General features: G+C 40.4%; 1 protein-coding gene across 3 annotated transcripts in view; it reads left to right on the top strand.

Moving 5' to 3' along the window:
- rmdn3 (regulator of microtubule dynamics 3) overlaps positions 1 to 20,135 on the top strand; it is a 470,539-nt gene that overhangs the window by 249,753 nt on the left and 200,651 nt on the right. For 2 of the 3 annotated variants that reach the window (XM_041214025.1, XM_041214026.1), the window contains exon 8: positions 1,617 to 1,668. The exons of the other annotated variant lie outside the window; for it this stretch is intronic. In XM_041214025.1, coding sequence (XP_041069959.1) covers positions 1,617 to 1,668 — 52 coding nt within the window. The remainder of the gene's footprint in view (positions 1 to 1,616; positions 1,669 to 20,135) is intronic. 3 annotated transcript variants of the gene reach the window in all.

Here is a 20,135-nt window from a genome sequence, read left to right as displayed (position 1 = left end):
AGTTTTACTTTGAAGAATTTCATGCTTCAAGGCTTCCTGGTATGCCCTTGTTAGAACAGCGTCCGATTTGAACTGCAAATAATAACAAAATTTATAAGAAAAAGGTCAGGTATTGACTGTCTGGACTGTTTTGATTGGTCAGGTTAAGGGGTGCATATGTTGTTAGGTTTATTTGCTTGGTGATGCCTGTCACATGTGGAGGCATGTGGGGTTTGGAGTGCATGATGCACATACAGTTACCAATGGTTGGTGGTGGCAGTGCCACAGGGTGAGGGGTTTGGTGGAGAATAAAAACAATATAAGGTCAGGAAAGTCTAACAACAAAGTTACCGTAGTGGGAGAGATTGTTTCCATGAGAGATGGAATGGGATTAATGGGAGGGATGGTGATGACAAGACTAGGTTGGGGATGACATGAGAGGGATAGCATGGGAGAGTAGATAAGATGATGGAATTGGTTAAATGTGGAAAAATGGTGGGAACAATTATTTGGTACAATTTACTACTCAGGAGCTATTCTTTCTGCTAAAAATGAAGTTTCACTAGATTTCAATAAGTTTTAGAAAAGCTGTCGGGTAAGTTAAAAGAATACATCAGCATTGATTCTATAGACAATGAAGATGTTAACAGCCTCTATATTCCAGAGTTTCTACACTGTCTAAAACCAATAGATGTGCACACAAACTTCGGAGCAGTTATATTGTTGCAACACAACTTGAATCTTAAACAAGGTTTTTGTCACAGAACAAGATTGGTAGTTAGGAAGTTGTTTTCTTCGTTGCCAGATGCTGAAATTATGCCAGGCAGATTTCAAGGAAATAGAGTGTTTATTCCTCAAATAATGTTGAGCCCATCAGATGTAAACCTGCCTTTTCAACTCAGGAGGTGAAAACAGTTCCCAATTAGACTTTCAAATTCTATGATTATAAGCAAGTCGCAAAGCCAGGCTCTTGACAACATTTGTATCTATAGACCTAGGCCTGTTTTTGCACATGGACAACTTTATGTACTTTGAAAGTTTTGATTCTGTTAAAGTCTTTGGTAAAAGAATAACTAGAAACCCTGTATTTAAAGAAGTACTAATCTAACAAAGATACAAATTTAACTGCAAGTGTTTTGCAGGTCTTTGCTAGTTAGAATAGATATCTCTGATTGAAGAACTAACACTGAAAGAGAGCACCAAATTGCCCAATTGTAATTTCTTTGTTTCTGTAGAATCAAGAATCCCTGAGCCCCAGTGTTGGCAGGATTTGTCCAGTATCAAAAAGTGTTCCAGTATTTGTGACTTCACTCATCTTATGTTTTTGCTTCAGGTGCTGATTCTGATGAGGCATCCCGTTATGGATTTAAAATTGGCTGATTACTATTCCCTCTTTTCCCAGCCTCTTTAAGTGTAATTAATATTCTTTCCTAATACTAGATATTCCTTGAATGGCACAGGATTCTGCAATCAAGAGACCTGTTCTCAAGCCTCAACCCTGTCTGTCCTTAACCAAAAGCTTACTGATGCAGGAAAATGTCTGAGATGATTTATCCCAGTTCTTCCAGTTTTCTCTCGAGTGAAGATGATTAAAAAATGCCTCATGTTTACTTAATATCTTTCTTCCTGCACAACAGGACCAGGAGCTACCTATATGGAACACGCAGACATAAACCTATCACCTATCAGGTAATTATTTTTGCAGTTAACAAACATGCAAGTTCTACATTCAGTACTCAAAAATGTTAATTTGCTCTGTTTCATTTCCATGATATGTACCAGTGGCAAAACATTTGCTTTGGCTGTTTTTTTTAATGAACTTCACTGCTGTTGCGACTAGTTGAAATTGAACTTTCTCCATTTTTTTCTAAGTCATTGCACGTTAGCAAATCATGAAGTTGAACTTGCATAGTCTTCCCATTTTCAAATACTCAATTCTAATCAAAGGGTTGAGTACGATCTTTTGTCATACTCAGAAGCTTGTATCGAGCTATATCGAGATTTGGTAATCTGAAATCTTGAAATTGTGCAGTCAGGAAATAGTGTAGAACATTAACTGATCAAGTGTGTACTGTTTAATAAAGTTAGCATATACTTATCCCTCAACAAGCACCACCAAAAAACAGGTTTGTGTCTGTAATCCATATGGCTAGCTCCTGCCCTCGTTGTGCCTTGAAGAAAGATACCACGTGAACATGAGATATTTCTTGATGATCACAATTCAAGGGAGAAGTGAAAGAAACACGATAAATCATCCCATACATCCTCTTGGATCTCTAAGCCTTGATTTTAAGACAGACAGGTTTGTAGAGGTTTGAGAACATGTTAACTTTCAGTTATCTATACATTAAGAAGGAGAAAAACCTCCGTTAAATGAACCCTGTCATTTCGCTCTCATTAACAGTTGTGTGCTACCACGTTCGTCACATAAATTATAGTTAATGTCTCAATTGCAACTTGCATGATTGCTGTGCTGAAGTCAGTATTTTCTGGCTTTCAACCAAAACATCAGTAATTAAGTCAGGAAGGGGCCAAAGTCTGCATTTTAAAAGTTCTCTAATTATGATCAAAAGCTTCACAGAAGTATTTTCCACAGAATTCCCTTCTTAATATTTCAGTGTGAATTTTTATTCTGTGAATCTTGATAAGCAGTCAAAAAATTGAGGCAAAGAGCTTATTCACTTTTCAAAATGACTTGAGAAAAGGGAATTATGATCCTCCCTTGCAACTTAACAGAATATATTGTAAAATCATTAAACTAAAATGGGCCAAGTTCAGTAAGGCGATATAATTCTCACCAAAGGATTTGAAATTAGCGAAATGTATTGTGAGAGAGCACCTTCTATTGGAAAATTTGACTATGTCTATGAAGTACAAAACCTAGCTGGTTCCTATTAAAGGGATGTGCTTATGTTATAAATGTTCTTGATTCAAGTTCTTTGTCATTATGTAGCATGTTTTGACTCCTTATGATGGTCCAAAGTGGTGAAGTTGTTATTATTATGTAGGTAAATATAGCAACAATTTGTGTACAGTAAGGTTTCACAAACACTGAAGAGATAAATGGTCAGTTAACCTTTTTTTTGCAGTTGAGAGATAAATATTGGTTGAGAGATAAATATTGGCCAGGATTTTGAAAGAACTCCCTGATCATCTTTCATTCTACTTGGAATGTGCAGCTGGGACCTTGGTTTAACATCTCATATGAAAATCAGTACTTCTGACAACAGAGGATTCCTTCATTGCTGCACTGAATTGCTAGCCTAGATTATGTGCTCTAGTCCTGAAGCCGGACATAAATTCACAATCTTCTCCCTCGATGCTGCCACTGGCCAAGCAAACATATAAGTAGAGAATTATGCACTAATGCCACCATGTTTTGAGGTCTCTTAACTGCTACATATTTTTATAGGAACTTTATCTTGTAAATTATTTCTTAAAATATTCCATTTGTGACATACTTTTCCTTGTTAATATTCTCTCCTCTCCCCTCCCCAAAGGAGAGATTAGTATCTCATTGAAGTGAGCATTGATAACAACTGTTCACAGTCAATGTGATCAGTGTGTGTTGTAACTGAGCCTGGTACCATCCTCACCAAAACATCACACATATGCACTTCCAGCAGGAGTTTCCTTTCATTTCATATCTTCCTTCCTAAATAGAGAGACCCATCTTCCCAGTCTTAAAGTATACATAAATTAAGAAAAAACAGAACTGCCTAAGCACTCAAATACTCGATCAAACTCTGCATTATCAGAATTGATCTGCATATGAATCAGGTCATTCAATCAGGCCATTGGGTGGAAAACTTTGCGACGGTGAAGCGCTGGATGTTAATAGGCTGAGTAGAGTCTTTTTAAAACAAATATAACAGCAAATGGAACAGTCTTATCAGAGAGGTGATGCTTTAAATGAGAGAAACTGTGTGCCGTGTTTCTGTGATCATCATGCCAACAGAGGTAGCATTGTAATCTACCACAGTAATTGTTTGTATTTTATATGTTACACTCCACTTGATTCAGATTTGTTCCAAAGTGTAAAGAACAACATTTCCTTTTGTACACTAAGTTTCCTCCAAGCAATACAACAAAGAGCAAACGGAATAGATGTTAGGAGGAGGAACAAAGAAGAAAAAAGACAAACTTGCATTTTATAGCACCTTTCACAACCTCAAGACTTCCCAAAGCCCTTTACAATTAATTACTTTTGAAATTCAGTCAATATTATAATGTAAGAAACCTGGCAGCCAGTTTAGGCACAGCAAACTCCCACACACAAATTAAATACATGAGTAGTTTATCTGTTTCAGGTGTTTTTGAGGAATAAAAGTTGGCCAGATGAGAATTTCCCTGCTTTCCTTTGAATCATGCAATGGACTCTTTTTACGTATCATCTGAAAGATAGCACCTCCCTCAGTACCGCAGTGGCTTGCAAGCCTAGATTAAATATTCGTGTCACTGAAGTGGGGCTTTAACCCACAACTGGTCAAACTAGTCAAGGCTTAACAATTCTTAAAGAAATGGCCCAGACTGCCAGGAAGCTTTGGACAACAGTAGCTAACTGCAATGCTTTTCACAGCCCTGACAAATCCTGATATTACCATGTATCTGAAATCAGTTTTCAATTCTTGGCCACACTTCTGTCGTAAGCTAATAACTTGATGCAGTTTTGATGTTTTTATAGACACAACACATGTCTGAACAAATACTGCAGTCTGAGCTTCAGTGTGCCAATTTGAACAACTTGTTCCTTGACTCACTCTTTTGAAATTTTGAATTCCAATTCCAGAAAGAAGATTACTGTGTGTGGCATGTAAGATACACAAGCTGTTGTACCTTGAGCTGTGAGGCAGTGCTGCCAACCACTGCGGTCCAAAGCAATCTGACACACGTTTGGACCATTTCTTGAAGAATTTGTAATCCCTTATGATGCATCTGTATGCAAATGCAACCCATGTTGTGGCACTGGCCCACACAGAGAAAAATAAGCCCTAGGTCCAAGGCTTTGTCTGTGCTAAATTAGTCAATCTGAGTTTGAAGACACTTTATTTTTTGAAGTGCTATGGTTTGCCCTGGGGGTTTTCAGCCATGGAGGGAAGTAAACTCAGCCGGCATTTTCAATCCTCATTGCTGTTCGGTGACCTTTGCTGAAGGGTTACATCTGTCAATGTTTGGGATGGACAGTTAGGCAAAGCTGTGATGATCCCTCTCGCACCAATACTTAACTGCCAGACTACCTTGTGAAAAATAACAACATTGTCAAGGACTAAGGACCGAACTAGAGCACCACTGTCACTTATGGAACACAATATGAGGTATGGGCTCTTGACAAGGGAGATCTGAAAGAAGAGAATTGGAGAAGGGAAAAAACCATATTTATTGCAAAGGTACTAAATAGGTTCCATACATTCACGTGGAACTGCCAAAACTTTGACCCTGTGGTATTGAACAGACGAATAGTTAAATGATTCAGTTTTGTTTATTTGGAATGGAATCATTTTGCCTGTAGCACTGGCATTAATTATAAGGCTGTTTGGCCACCAGCCTCCTTTAGGTAATAATTTATTTATTTCTGGCAGTAATTAAGTAAATTGTTGCACTGGTCTTTAATAAATAACTTCCTGATGCTTCAGGAGTTTGGTTAAAGACGGGAGCACTGCTGGAACTGGAAAAGTCTGGTTCTTTTAAAGAGGAAAGTGTGATGAAAACTCCTGCTAATAATAGTTAAATGTGAAAAAAAATGAATGAAACCAGTAGTCAGACATTCTGCAACTCAGAAATGCAAATTGAAAACTTTTATGTTTCTTTTTGTGTTTGCTCTTTTTAACTTAAGTGACAGTTGCCTGCTTTTGTCAACCCTGGTTAGATTAAATTAAAGTGCCATTTTGTAAGCTGTGCAGTCTAAGAGCCCAATATCCTGTGTCACAGAATGGTTCATGCTCTTGATTTTCTTCCAATTTCCCAGTCTCAGCTGTGCCACTGAACAGAATGAGGAAGGATCACACTGATCCACTTTTGCCATTCTCCCAGCATTAGGTTTCAGAGCAACACCACTGGAACCCAAGACCAGATTAGGAATAATGCAGAGAGGTATGGAATTCAGTTATAGAAAATGATATGGCTAGTGGCCCAAGTGATTATTTTCTTGTTGATCAGAGTTAACACTCAGTAGTGCTGTAAACAATGAGCAGTTGATCAACCAGTCTCTTCTCAATATTAGATTGTTGCAAACATTAGTGTTCTTATTTTGACTTGTTTCAGTTTATAATGGTCACTGAGTGCAATGCTTGCTCAGTTGTTTAAAGTGACAGTGATCGTTAAGTAATATTGCACTCATAACTCAGGCTTTGAATTGACTATGATGAATGAAGCAAAAAGAAATCACCATTTTTCTTTCATCACACACCGAGGAGATTTTGTTTAATGAACTAGAATCATAGGATTTAGTAACATATAAGGAAGTCATTCAGCCCACTGTGCTCTGTCAGAGCTATCTTACTCTACAATCTACACCCTTTGAAATGTTCCCTTTCAATATTTCTCCACTTCTCTTTTAAAGGTATTTTAGATTCTGTTTCCACTGTTGTTTTAGAAGATGATTCCATGCCTTAGCCACACTTTGTGTAAAAGAAATTCTAACATTTTTCTTCTTCTTTCATGTTGATTGTAAGTTTATGTTTGCAAGTTAACAACTGACTATCAGTTTAAATAGCTTTTTTCCCCCAATATACCTGATCTAAACCCATTAAAATTTTGAACATCTGTATCATATCTTTCTCCAAATGGAAAGAGATCCATACCTGCTCACTGCTGTGCTGTTTGATGTGCCTTTAAGTACTGAGATTATCTGTTCAACAAGACAGTTTATTGGCAATTTTAAGCAGTATTAGAAAGTATGGGTTGAAATTCCAGCATTCAACTGATCCATACAGCTAAAGCAAAATGTGCAGAATTAATATAAATTGATAATACGATAGAAACACGTGTGATTTGAGTGTTCCGTTTGCTTGATCACTATAAATGGTAATCACTCAAAGCATATTGTGCTAAAACGTAATTATACACTTTGTACCTTTTCTGAATGTCTTGACACATCTTTGATATCCATTTTGTCAATGCTCTTCTTTTCCTCCCAGCCCAATATTTCACAGGTAATGCATAGTACAAAAAAGGAAATGAGTACAGCTGGTACAGTGTAAGGAACTGTAAACTGTGTGAAGATGGAAAATTCCCAATTTTTCATGTAAAGTCAGGAATAGGAAGTTAAGCTTCCCCACAGGGGGCAATCTGAATGCCAGTGATCCAAAAGAAATAGCTTGTGTAACACAAGCTTGGAAGTAGGTTACATGCCAGCTTTCTTGGCAAGGAATGAATATGCAATTTAAAGAGAAAAAAAAACTCATTTAAAATGAGGAAAGGAAAATGATGGATATTTGTGCTGGAAGATCTTCAATGTTTACAGTTTGTATTTGAGATACCAGTGGTTTACATCTCCACTCAATTACCAGCTTAATGTTTTGCGAACCGGCTGCTCCAGACACGTGTCTGTAATATGCTTATGCTATAAAGCCTTTGCTTTGAATAATTTAAATTAATTGCTACTGTTGTTTTTTTCATGAGTTTCATATGCCATCACTCTGTGGGCCATCCTATACTCTCATTCTATACTTGTTCTTGCCAATCTGAAAAATTAAGCTTGTTCATTTCATTTATTTTAAAAGTAAATGTGTTTCTTAAAAACATATTTACTGCAAGAAGGCATAACCTGGAGGGACAAGTGCCTTATACAAAGAATGCTAATGCTGCAGTCAACGTAACTCACGAGTAGAGTTTGTAATTTGGATGCCAAGTGCTCATTGAGATTTAATTTGTGGAATGCATCCATCCCTGGACATGCATACTGTACATTATTTCACACTTCACAAAATGAAAAAGTGTTATTTACTGTTGTTAGATAACATTTATTAATTATGGTTATGCTTAGTCCTTAATTCACAATGGCATTCATGCACACCTCACTGAAGTGAGGCTGTGTCATCACTGTATTTAATTGGGGAAAAGTTACAAGAAGCACTGCCCCTTTTAAGATGCTTATCATTGGGATGTCATTAAGTCACTACCCGTCTTTTCTGGTCTAACAGTTTATTTAAGTTGAGCCGTGATCCAGATGGATTATGCATTTTTTTTTGATGCCAGGAAAACACCTTGCCTTTATGTCATTTGTTAACTATCGTTTTTTTCTCTAGTACTGTTATGACCAGTATTATCAGCACTTTCGTTGATTCAGACAAATTATTTTCCTTTTCCACCTCCCTTATTTAAAAAATTACAGGGCTTGAAACATTGCTGTAATGTAAGAGGATAGCCATGAAGATTGGCATCTGCTGTTTTTCTAATACACACAAAATATAGGGATAGGAAGCCAGTCAGCTGATCAACTCTGTTCAATCATTTAATTAGATTGTTGCTGATCTATGCCTCAACTCCATTTATTCACCATTTCTCCATATCCCTAGATACCCTTGCCCGATTTTTAAAAATCTGTTGATCTCAATCTCGAAATTTTCAATTTGTCCTACATCCACAAACTTTTGGGGAGAGAATTTCATACTCCCACCACCCTTTGTGTGGAAACATTTCCTCCTAATTTTATTCCTGAATAGCGTAGCTCTAATTTTAAATTGTACCCCCTGTTTCTGAATTCACCCATCATACCTACTCTGTTGGATTCTTTAAACATCTCAATTACATCTCCCTTCAATCACCTATACTCAAAGGAATGCAACCTGTCCTCAATTTAACCCTTTTACTCACAGTATCATTCTGTACCCTTTCAATGGCCAATATATCCTTCCTGAGGCGTGGTGCCCAGAATGAAAGCAGTGTTCCAGATGGAGCATGATCCGGGCTTTGTACAACCGAAATATAACTTCCTCACCTTTTGTGCTGCAAACCCTGTGAGGTAATAGCCAACATTCCATTAGCTTTACTGATTACATTTTGTACTTATGCATTAAATTTTGGTGATTTGTGTACCTGGACACCCAAATCCCTTTGCTTCTCACTATTTTGAAATGATTCCAATTTTTCTTTCTTGAATCCACATTTCCTTACATTGAACTCCATCTGCCAGAGTTGAACCCACTCAATTAATTTGTTCATACTTTCTTATAACTTCCTTCTACCTTCTGCACAGCTTACTGTTCCAATGAGCTTAGTGATATTTGAAAATGTGTGTATACCTGCTTTCAAATCATTAATATACATGGTGAAATGCTGAGGCCCCAATCTAGATATCTGGGGAACATTCAATTCCATCACATTCCATTTCCTTTATCCCTACTCTCTGCCCCCTACCTCCCACCAATTATCTTGCACATATATGTTTGCTAATAATCTGTTGTGCGGAACTTGTTTTTGCCTTACATACATAAGAACTTACGAATTAGGAGCAGGAATAGACCACTCAGCCCCTTGAGCCTGCTCTGCCATTCAATAAGATCATGGCTGATTTGATTACAACCTCAACTCCACATTCCCACCTACCCCTGATAACCTTTGACCCCCCTGCTTATCAAAAACGCATCTAGCTCTGCCTTAAAAATATAATAAGACCTGCTTTCACTGCCGTTTGAGGAAGAGAGTTCCAAAGACACACCACTGAGAGAAAAAGTTTCTCCTCATCTCTGTCCTAAATAGGTGAGCCATTTTTTTTTAAAACAGTGACCCCAGTTCTAGATTTTCCCTCAGGGGAAACATCCATTCCACATCCACCCTGTCAAGACCCCTCAGGATCTTATATGTTCTCACTCTTCTAAACTCCGGTGGTACAAGCCTAGCTTGTTCAACAATAAGACAAGCTCCCCATTCCAGACATTAGTCTAGTTAACCTTCTCTGAACTGCTTATGCATTTATATCTTTCCTTAAATAAGGCGACCAATGCTGTACACAGTTATCCAGATGTGGTCTCACCAATGCTCTGTATAACTTCCTTACTTTAGTATTTAATTCCCCTCTCAATAAATAATAACATTCTATTAGCTTTCCTAATTGCTTCCTGTACCTGCATACTAACCTTTTGTGATTCATGGACCAGGACACCCAGATTCCTCTGCATCTCAGTGCTCTTCAATCTCTAATCTTTTAGATAATGTGCTTTTTTATTCTTCCTGCCAAAAAGGACAATTCCACATTTTCCCATTTTATACTCCAGTTGCCAGGTCTTTGCCCACTCAATTAACCTATATATATCCCTTTGTAGCCTTCTTATGTCCTCTTCACAACTTACTTGCCTACCTTTCTTTGTATCATCAGCAAATTTGGCAACCATACCTACAGTCCCTTCATCGAAATCATTTGTATAAATTGTAAAATGTTGAGGCCCCAGTACTGATCCCTGTGGCACACCATTTGTTACATCTTGTCAAGCAGAAAATGACCCATTTATGTCTATTCTCTGCCTCCTGTAAGCTAGCCAATCTTCTATCCATGCCAATATGTTACCCCCTATACCATGAGCTTTTATTTTCTGCGATAACCTTTGATGAGGCACCTTATCATATGCGTTCTGGAAATCTAAGTACAGTACATCCACTGGCTGTCCTCTATCCACAGCACGTTACTTCTTCAAAGAATGCCAGTAAATTGGTAAAACATGATTTCCCTTTCACAAAACCATGTTGACTCTGCCTGATTGCCTTGAATTTGTCTAAGTGCATGCTATAACTTCTTTAACAATAGCTCTTAACATTTTCCCTATGACAGATGTTAAGCTAACTGGCCTGTAGTTTCCTGCTTTCTGTCTCCCTCCCTTTTTGAATAAAGGGGTTACATTTCCTATTTTCCAACCTAATGGAGCCTTCCACGAATCTAGGGATTTTTGGAACATTAAAACCAACACATTAACATCTCACTAGCCACTTATTTCAGGACCCTGGAATGAAGTCCATCAGGAGCCGGGGACTTATCAGCTCATAGCTGATAAGACCATATCAGTAACGTCCATAGACAACCCTTAGTAAAATTCAAATAGATTACTTAAATGTGATCTGTCCTTCAGAAATCTCTGCTGACTCAAAGAAGGTTCTGTCACTCTGGCCTGGATTTTCATGGAGTCGTGGAGACTGTGGCTGACGGGACCCAGATCCAGATGTCTAGCTCCCATTTCCGACAGATCCCATTTTTGTCAGTGGGAGAAAGGGAACAGGGCATGACTCGCACATCGGGGAAACATGAACCCAGCAGGACCATTTGAACTCCGTGCTGAGTTCAACTAGACCTCAATTTTGCTGTTGCAAGGGCCTTAACCTGCAGTTACAAATGTTTAGGGTGCTCATAAATGCTCTTGAAGGGCGGAGAAGGCCTATAGAACTGTCAAGCTGTGAAGTTAATTAAATCCCTAGCCCTTGAAAAGTTTTTTAAAAATATTGGCAACCTGTGTCAGTGAGAGGTGAAAAAAAATCTGCCCCAAAAGTTACAATACCTGTTTGTTAACATTACCCCAAGGGCTATCATTATTTCATTATTAATGCTTGACTGCTTTCCACAACCTTGGGGAATCCTAAATTCACAGTTTGATTGACAGCTCAAAAAGGTTATATAAAGAATTAGTTGTATTTGTGAGGTTATAAATGCAAGTTTGTTTGTTTTTATAAGAGATTAAGTGCTTAAGGGTTTTAAATGTTTTGAATAGGTTTTCATGAATGAACCTATTTTTTATTATAGTAAAGGCTGTGAAAGATATTTAGACCTTCATTTTATTTCATTTCAACATCACTCCTAAAGTCTGCCCACGGTTTACTGGATAAGTTGGCATGGAGGATGTAAGGGCAAAGGGTGATGGGTAGATTGACATGAGTTGGCATTAAATTGGCAAGGGGCTATAAGGGGTCATGATGAATGAGGGGCCATGGGTTGGCATGGATGGGGCATGGGAAATGGGCGAGGGTTGAGGGGGTGTGAGGGCTGATGGCCGAGGCGGGCATTTTAAACATCCCTCCCTCCCACCCCCACCCCCATCCCCACCCCCTTCTTACCACTCGGCAACCCCTATGGCCACCTCCAGTCTGAATCCAAGGGCAGTGTTCAACCCCATCCTGCACCCACCCCACTGGAGCGAAGATCCCACCATTTGGGTGAGTGTCTCTCATGGTGGGCACTGTAAGCCACGAGATTTCCAACTCCTGCTACCCAACTCGGGAACAAAAATCTGGGCCTCTGTTTCTCATGATTGATTGTAGTAACTTCCCCATAATTGATGTTAAACTTACAGGTCTATAGTTTCCTGGTTTCTCCCTCCCATCCTGTCTTAAATAATAGGATGCAAAATTTGCCTGACATTTTCCATGAAATCTTACAGGAAAGGTTTCCATTGACTCCAGAAAATCTTGAGGAAGTTTATCCAATGAAAATCAAAGTATAGCACCAACCAGTCCAGTGTCAATTAATCCTTCCTATTGAACACTTCAGTTTGGCATTGTGTTGATGAATCACTTCATTCTGATGCGCCTCAGGGCCCAATGACAAACAGCTCAGTTTAGATCACATTAATGTGTTGATCAACATACCTCATCACTCCTTTTATACCAAACCACAGGCTTTTATTTGGTGTGTGTCTTGTTTTCAGCTTCATCACAATGTTTTATCCTCCCATTAGATCAGCTAGAGTAAAATCTTCTGTGTTTTTTTACTGGCTGTTAACTGGACAAAGACCCTCATAATTGTTCATCTCTTTGTCCCATAAACACAAGAAAAGCCATTTTCAAATGGCTGGCAAAGTAATCATTGGAGTGTGCTATCTTATTAAGAAGAAGCTCATTTAACATGATCTACTTCATTAGACATTTCTGAAGCAAGTGAATATTGAGGGGTGTTGTGATAGGTTTACTGAGAGAAATTCACTTACTTCCATCAAACATTAGAGATTGGACTTCCCACTTTTCGACAATTCCACATTTTACCAGACCTATCCAGCTAATGTGAATTCCTGGCATGCCAGAAAGACCTCCCTCTGAGTCCTGTGTTTGGTTTCTGATAGTGTGTAGAGCTTATCAAGAATAAAGAAAGATTAGCTTTAGAGGTCATCGTCATTTTTCAAATCAAGGACATGCTCCACACACAAGCAAAACAGTTGGTAAACTGCATTTAATTTTCTAAGTGCAAATATGCCATTTTCATTCCTAGTCTGTCAACTCCTCAGGCCTTTCCTGTCAATCAATAACATTCATGCTCTCTTCTGTGTTTTCTTTTAGTTCAAAATGAACTGAAGCTGGGTCATCTGTCTTGTGGTTGGCTGAAATTACCTCCAAATGAACATTGGAAGACCAAAGCCATTGTCTTTGGCTCCTGTCACTAACTTGCATTCATTGAGTCTTTGACAAAAGAAAACTTACAAGGTGCTTCATAGGAGAGCTATAAAGCAATTGTTGGAAGAACAAACGTCGCCTCCTGTCAGTTAAGATCAATGGCAATGGACCATTTTCTGCATAATGGGAGCCTTCTCAAGACAAAGGTAGTCTTAGACGACAAAATTCATCATCACCTCCAATGTACCAGCTCAGCCTTCGGCCAGCTGCAGAAAAGAGTATTTCAGGATCTCAAACCTGAGACTAAAGTCATGGTTTACTGGGCAGCTGTGATCACTGCGCTCCCATATGCTTTGGAGACTTGGATGACCTACACAGCAGGCATCTCAAAGCAAAGCACTGAAGAAGTACCATCAGCGGTACCTTCACGAGACCCTCTAAACCTGGAGGCACGAAAGGCAGTTCAACACCATTCCTAAGCCAATTTGCCCAACATCAAAGCACTAATCACTCAAAACCAGCTCCACTGGGCAGGACATGTAGTTCATACATCTGACACCAAACTCCTAAAGCAACTGCTCTTCTTGGAACTCAGTTGCAGCAGGATAGTCCCAGGAGGACAGTGGAAACACTTTGGAGATGTCCTCAAAGCATCCCTGAAGAGGTCAAACCTCCCTGCTGACTCGTGGAAGACCCTGGCTTGTGACTGACAGAAATAGAGAAGGCTGATCCGGGAAGGCACCAAACTTATCAAGAGACTTTGTCGGGAACATGCCGAGGCGAAGTCGAGATGTCAGAGGGAGAGCACAAACCTCCAAACAAACCATCTACCCATCCCTTCAAACAGTACTTGCTCTGCATGTGATAGAGTCTGTAGTTTGTGCGTTGGACTTATCAGCCATCTCAGAATCCATCAAAATGGAATGGAAGCAAGTCATCCTCAGTCCCAATGAATTACCTAAGAGGAAGATACATTCTTCAACTCCTGAAGTTTGAGATCACATGATAACAACAACTTGCATTTATATAGCACCATTTAACATAAAAAAGCGTTACAAGATGCTTCACAGGAGCATTATCAGTTACAATTTAACACCAAGCCACATGAGATATTGGAGAAGTGACCAAAATCTTGGTTCATGAGATATGTTTTAAGGAATGTCTTGAAGGAGGAGAGAGAGGTAGGGAGATGGAGAGTATCAAGGAGAGAGTTTCAGTGCTTAAGGCCTAGGTGAAGACACAGCTGCCAGTGGTGGACCAATTGAAATCAGGGATACGCAAGAGACCAGAATTGGAGGAGCACCGATTTCTCAGAGAGTTGTGGGGCCAGAAGAAGTTACAGAGATAGATGGGGAGGGGCGAGGTATTAAAGAGATGTTGCTGGACCAGGAGCCAATGCACATCAACAAGCATAGAGATAAGAGGTGAATGGGACATGGTGTGGGTCTGGATTTGGGCAGAAGAGTTTTGACTGAGCTCAAGTATCAGCGGGGAATATATTTCCAAGCTTGAGTACAATGACATGTTTTTTATTTTGCTGCATTTTTCTTGCTGTGTTTGTCTAGATATTAGGGAGATTTAGGGCACATTTGTTGTGGATGCCTAATTATAGGAATAGCCATTGCCACAAAATCTGAAGAGAATATCGAGTGTGGTAGTGGTGTGTTACAGTTTACTCAGGGAGTCCTCTTTGTTTTGGCAACATGCACTTTTACATGCATGTTATAGTCTGGGGTTAGGGGTAGTGATGGTAAACACTCCAACTTTCCTACCATCGTGTGGCTGACCAGGAATCTCTCCCATTGTCACCACCTGCCATTAAATGTGTTGGAAGGATTTGCAATTTGATAATTAACCTGTTTGGCCATGATATGAACACACCTTCCTTGGCCATCAAGTCCTGGGGTGGGATTCGAACCCAGAGCTTCTGGCTTAGAGGCAGGGAGGCTACCCATTGTGCCACAAGATCTTCCAATATTCAGTGTAAAAATGGCAAAAATGTATCAATAGGTTTAATGGTTCAATTATGCTTCTACACTGGGATCAACTGGTATGTGGCTACAAAATCTGTTTAGAGCTTCCTTTTATCCTGGCAGAATTTTATTAAAATAAATTTAATATAAAAAAATTATTGGGCAGAATTTTACCATCCCCTACCGGCGGTTTGCAGGCGGGGGAAGCGTAAAATTCTTCGGGTGGCTTTCCCACTACCCTGCTGCCTGCTCTCAACCTGTCAGCAATTTTATGAGGGTCGTCGAGGACCTTATCCTATCTAAGGCCCTTATTATGACACAGCCAATGGTAAAGGCTGAGTTGTTCAAATCTCAGAGGGAAACTTGAAACAACTGTCATAACCCATTTTTTTGCAGTCTGTATGTTTCGAGATGCAGGCTTTGAATTCAATAGCTATAAGACCACTGAGAGGTTTTTCTAAAACTGAATTAAACATTTATTAACAAGAAAGATTATAAAAACATACATGCATCTACGAGATTACTACTATAATAACAACAACAATCCCCTGATTAATCTGACTGTCAGCCAAACCCCCTTTAAGGTAGCAGTAAATCTCATAGGTTTAAACAGACAGCTGGCAAAGCATACCCTGGGCAGCCGCATTCAAAATGAGTTTCTTTCAGCTCAGGGTCCTTGCAGACAACAGCTTGAGGTTTATAGGCTGGAGGCTTCTCACACTTCTTGGATCTTAAAGTGCCTCTATCTTACACATTACCTTTCTACTTTATACATACCTTTCTCTTTAAATATAAATTTTCACTAGACTCCTAATTTTACCTCTTCTAACAATAACACCCTTTCATCCCACCAATTTTGTTAGTAGACTTAAAAAACATAAACACACTGCTTGGCGTCTTCTAGCTAGGTGTAAGATTTGACCCACAGTCTTGAATGGTTTCTTTTAACAAATGCAAATTTACACTTTATCTTCTACCCGCCACCTAATTAACATCTTAAAACTAGACTAGCTGGCTTTAATCCAATTAAGACACACACATAGACACAGACCCCACTAGAGCTCTATTTTAAAATAATTTCCAATAATATTATTATATCTTCTTGACACCCATTAAGTAACCAATTATCGGCCACTTCCTGTCTGGCCTCAATTTTGAGGCTGGCGGGAGGAGTTCAGGGGCAGGGAAGAAGCCTGGCAGATCATGCTGTTCGGGCCCCAGGTCGGAAGGGCCCCCTTACCACTTCAGGCACCTCTCCCCACTCATCCCCCAACCCAAGGTCTACCATCCGCGGATTCTCCCTCTCCCCCTGACCTCGCCATCAAGACCCCCATCACCCTCCCCACTACCTCCCCATCCCACCATGAGACTCATCGCACATACCTGGTCCTGGACTTCGGGGACTGCTCGTAGCACCAGTCCATAGCACTGGCACTGTTGGGACTACTGACATGCTGACCAGTCAGATTGGCCGGCAGCTCTCTGAGGCAGGACCTCTATCTGACTGAGGGTAGAAGTCCCATCTCCACCCAGTTAAAGCCCCTCAGAGCATTAAATGGTTGTGGGGGTGCTGTGATCAGTGGAGATGCATTCCCCATCAACTCTGGGTGGTGGGGCACAAAATCCTGCCATCTGAAAAATCCTGCCCATTGACTTGGGGTGTTAGATTCTCTCTAATGTGTTGGAGAGGATTTTTTTCTCACTTGTATTAACACTACATAATACCTGTATTTAAAAATACAATTTAAAATTCTTTCCTTTCATGTTCTAAAGATTACAAATCAATGCATTCTGATTTAGGCACATAATTCTTTAGTACCAAACTATTCAGCATTCATGCTTCTTATATCTGATCTAAGCACAACATTGAAATAAAGAATTCTGTCCAAAAATAATAGGTTCTATAAATCGGCTAGTTTCCACCTCTCAACATATAGACATCACTGAATTTGCCTTTTTTTTTAACTTGGCAACAGCAGTATAATTTAGAAATTTGGAAACATTTGTTGCATGGAATGTATTTTAAAGTTAAGGTGCACACAAGGAATAGTTTTAATTCTAAGCGTGTCACTATTTAATAGCAAATGCTTAAAAGAATCTTACTATTTTTTAAAAGTGGACTCTTGCCTCAAGCCTTGGTCCAAAAGAGCTGAATTCCAAAGGTGAAGTGAGAGTGACTGCCCTTGACATGAAGGCATAATTTGACCAAATGTGGTGTCAAGGTGCCCTAGCAAAACTGAAGTCAATGCAAAACTCTCCACAGGTTGGAGTCATACCTGGCACAAATGAAGATGGTTGTGGTTGTTGGAGGATAATCATCTCAGACGCAGGACATTGCTGCAAGAGCTCCTCAGGGTAGTGCTTAAGACTCAACCACCTTCAGCTGCAAGGTTAGATGAGGGGATATTTGCTGATGATTGCAGTGTTCAGTACAATTTACAACCCCTCAGATACTGAAGCAGTCCATGTTTTATGGTTTTGGTTATCAGGTACGCTTTGTCCAGTGAACACTAGCAGCGCCCGAGATATTAACACATTTGTTGCTGCTTGAGAGACCGATTAACTGAACAAACACTGGTGGTTTATTGGAACTAAGAACAGAGCACTAACACCATGTGTGCTTCTTCAATCACCCCCAGCTCTAGACTTACAGTTACCAAAGTAGCCTGCGCTGTGTAGCGATTGGTCAATACAGTCACATGGTCAACTAACTACATTCTCTTAAAGGTACATAGCGCTCCACTTTACCACATCCCTCCTCTTTACTTGAAAGTACAATTGACAAGCATGATAACATCCCAATTATTTACATGAATAACTATTTACAAGTCAAGACCCTCAGGAGGCTTCCTCTGACGTCATAACTCAATAGCCTCAGCTGATTTTACGGAGACCCCCTTATCAGGGGTCAACTGTCCACCAGGCTCTTCAGTGGAAATGGGCAAAGTTTGTGTCTTTGACCCTCTCGGGCCCAACAGGCCCCAGCGGTACTTACAAATTGTGTGACATTTCTTCCATGTGCAGTGCAGATTCAGACGATCACAACATTCCTTCTTGTGGGACCGTCTCTCTTCTTCGGAGATGATCCACATGTTGTCTAATAATTTGGTTGTTTACTGACACATTATAGGACAGAAGCCCTGTTATGGCACTCACTTCACCTAATAGCCAATTGGGCCCATCTCCAAAGTTCTTCACAAGAACTGTGTCTCCTACCGTGAAATTTTCTTTCATGATTATAGCCATCATGTCTAGCCTTCTGGGCCTCTTGGCTTCTCCCCACCCCCACCCCTTAAATTCGGCCTGATAAGAGTTAGATGGGTGGGGAGACATCTCTTCATTAGTAATTCAGCAGGGGCAATAGCAGTGGTCATGTATGGCGTCGTCCGGTATGTGAACAGGAACCATGACAATCTGGTGCCAATGGAATCCCCGTTCAGCTTTTTCATTCCGGACTTAAAAGTTTGGACTGTCTGCTCAGCCAAACCATTAGAGGTGGGGTGTTAAGGTGAGATTTTTATATGAGTTATTCCATTGGGGGTTGTAAACCTGTGGCACTCCCCACTGGTAAAAGCAGTCCCATTGTCTGACACGAGTACCTCTGGTAACCCGTGCACTGCAAAACTCTGTTGCAGATGGTCTATGGTGGCAGCTGATGTGGGTGACCGGACTTCATAGACATCCTTCCATTTGGAGTGGGTGTCTACCAGTAAAAGGAACATCGTGCCCAAGAAGGGCCCCACGTAGTCAACGTGGAGGCACACCCATTGCTGCCCTGGCCGTTCCCAGTGGTGCAATGGAGCTAAGGCGGGGGCTTGGCTTTGTACCTGCTGACATTGAAGAGAACTTTTCACTAGGGTTTCGATGTCTGTGTCCATCCCTGGCCACCACATGTAACTGCACGTGAGCATCTTCATCCTATTAATGCCAGGGTGAGCGCTATGTAATTTGGCCAGTAATAGCCTTCGTCTTCTCGGGAGCACGATAACCCTTGCTCCCCATCCTGGCAGGTGAGCTCATATCTGCGATTGAAATAGGGCTTCATGTCATCAGACTGTGGCTCGCCTGACCATCCGTTCAAGACCTGCTCTCAGAGGTGAGATAAAACTGGATCTTGGCTTGGATTTGTTTGGCCTGGACAGGGAAGGAATCCAAAAAATTTAACACTAAGGTGAGTTCCTGGGGAATTGGAACTTTCACATTGTTATCTGGCAGGGGGAGGCAGCTCAGCATGTCAGCATGTGCGACCTGGCTTCCCGATCAATGAATAAAAGTGTATTTGTAAGCAGCCAATATCAGTGCTCACCATTGGATGCGAGCAGATGCGTTGGGGGTATCACCTTATCCCCTGCAAATAGTCCCAGCAGAGGTTTATGATCAGATATGATGTGAAAATGGTGACCGTGGAGGGATTGATGGAATTTCCGAATGCCAAACACAGCAGACAAGCCCTCCCTCTCAATTTTGGAATATCGTTGCTCTGCAGCACTGAGCGTGTGAGATGTATAACCAATGGGTCTTTTGGAGCCATCCGCCATCTGATGTGAAAGTACAGCCCCTACTCTTTAAGGGGATGCGTCGCAAGTTAAAATCTACTCTTTCTTTGGGTCAAAGTGGACCAGTAGGGCCGATGATCTTAACAATTGCTTTTCCTTCAGGAACACATCCTGGTGCGAGCTTGCCAAATCCATTTATAGTTTTTCTGAAGCAATGTGTATAATGGAGCCAGTACGGTTGATAGATTTGGGAGAAATGGCCATTGTAGTTTATCATGCCTAAGAAGGCCTTTAGTTCTGTAGTGTTTCTCAGTGCAAGTGCCTCATGAATAGCCTTGACCTTTTCTTCCACGGGATGCAGGCCCTGCGCGTCGACTTTATG

Source organism: Carcharodon carcharias, chromosome 20 (assembly GCF_017639515.1).
Source record: "Carcharodon carcharias isolate sCarCar2 chromosome 20, sCarCar2.pri, whole genome shotgun sequence".
Classification (NCBI taxonomy): Eukaryota; Metazoa; Chordata; class Chondrichthyes; order Lamniformes; family Lamnidae; genus Carcharodon; species Carcharodon carcharias.
This window is presented reverse-complemented; position numbering and strand designations above follow the sequence as displayed.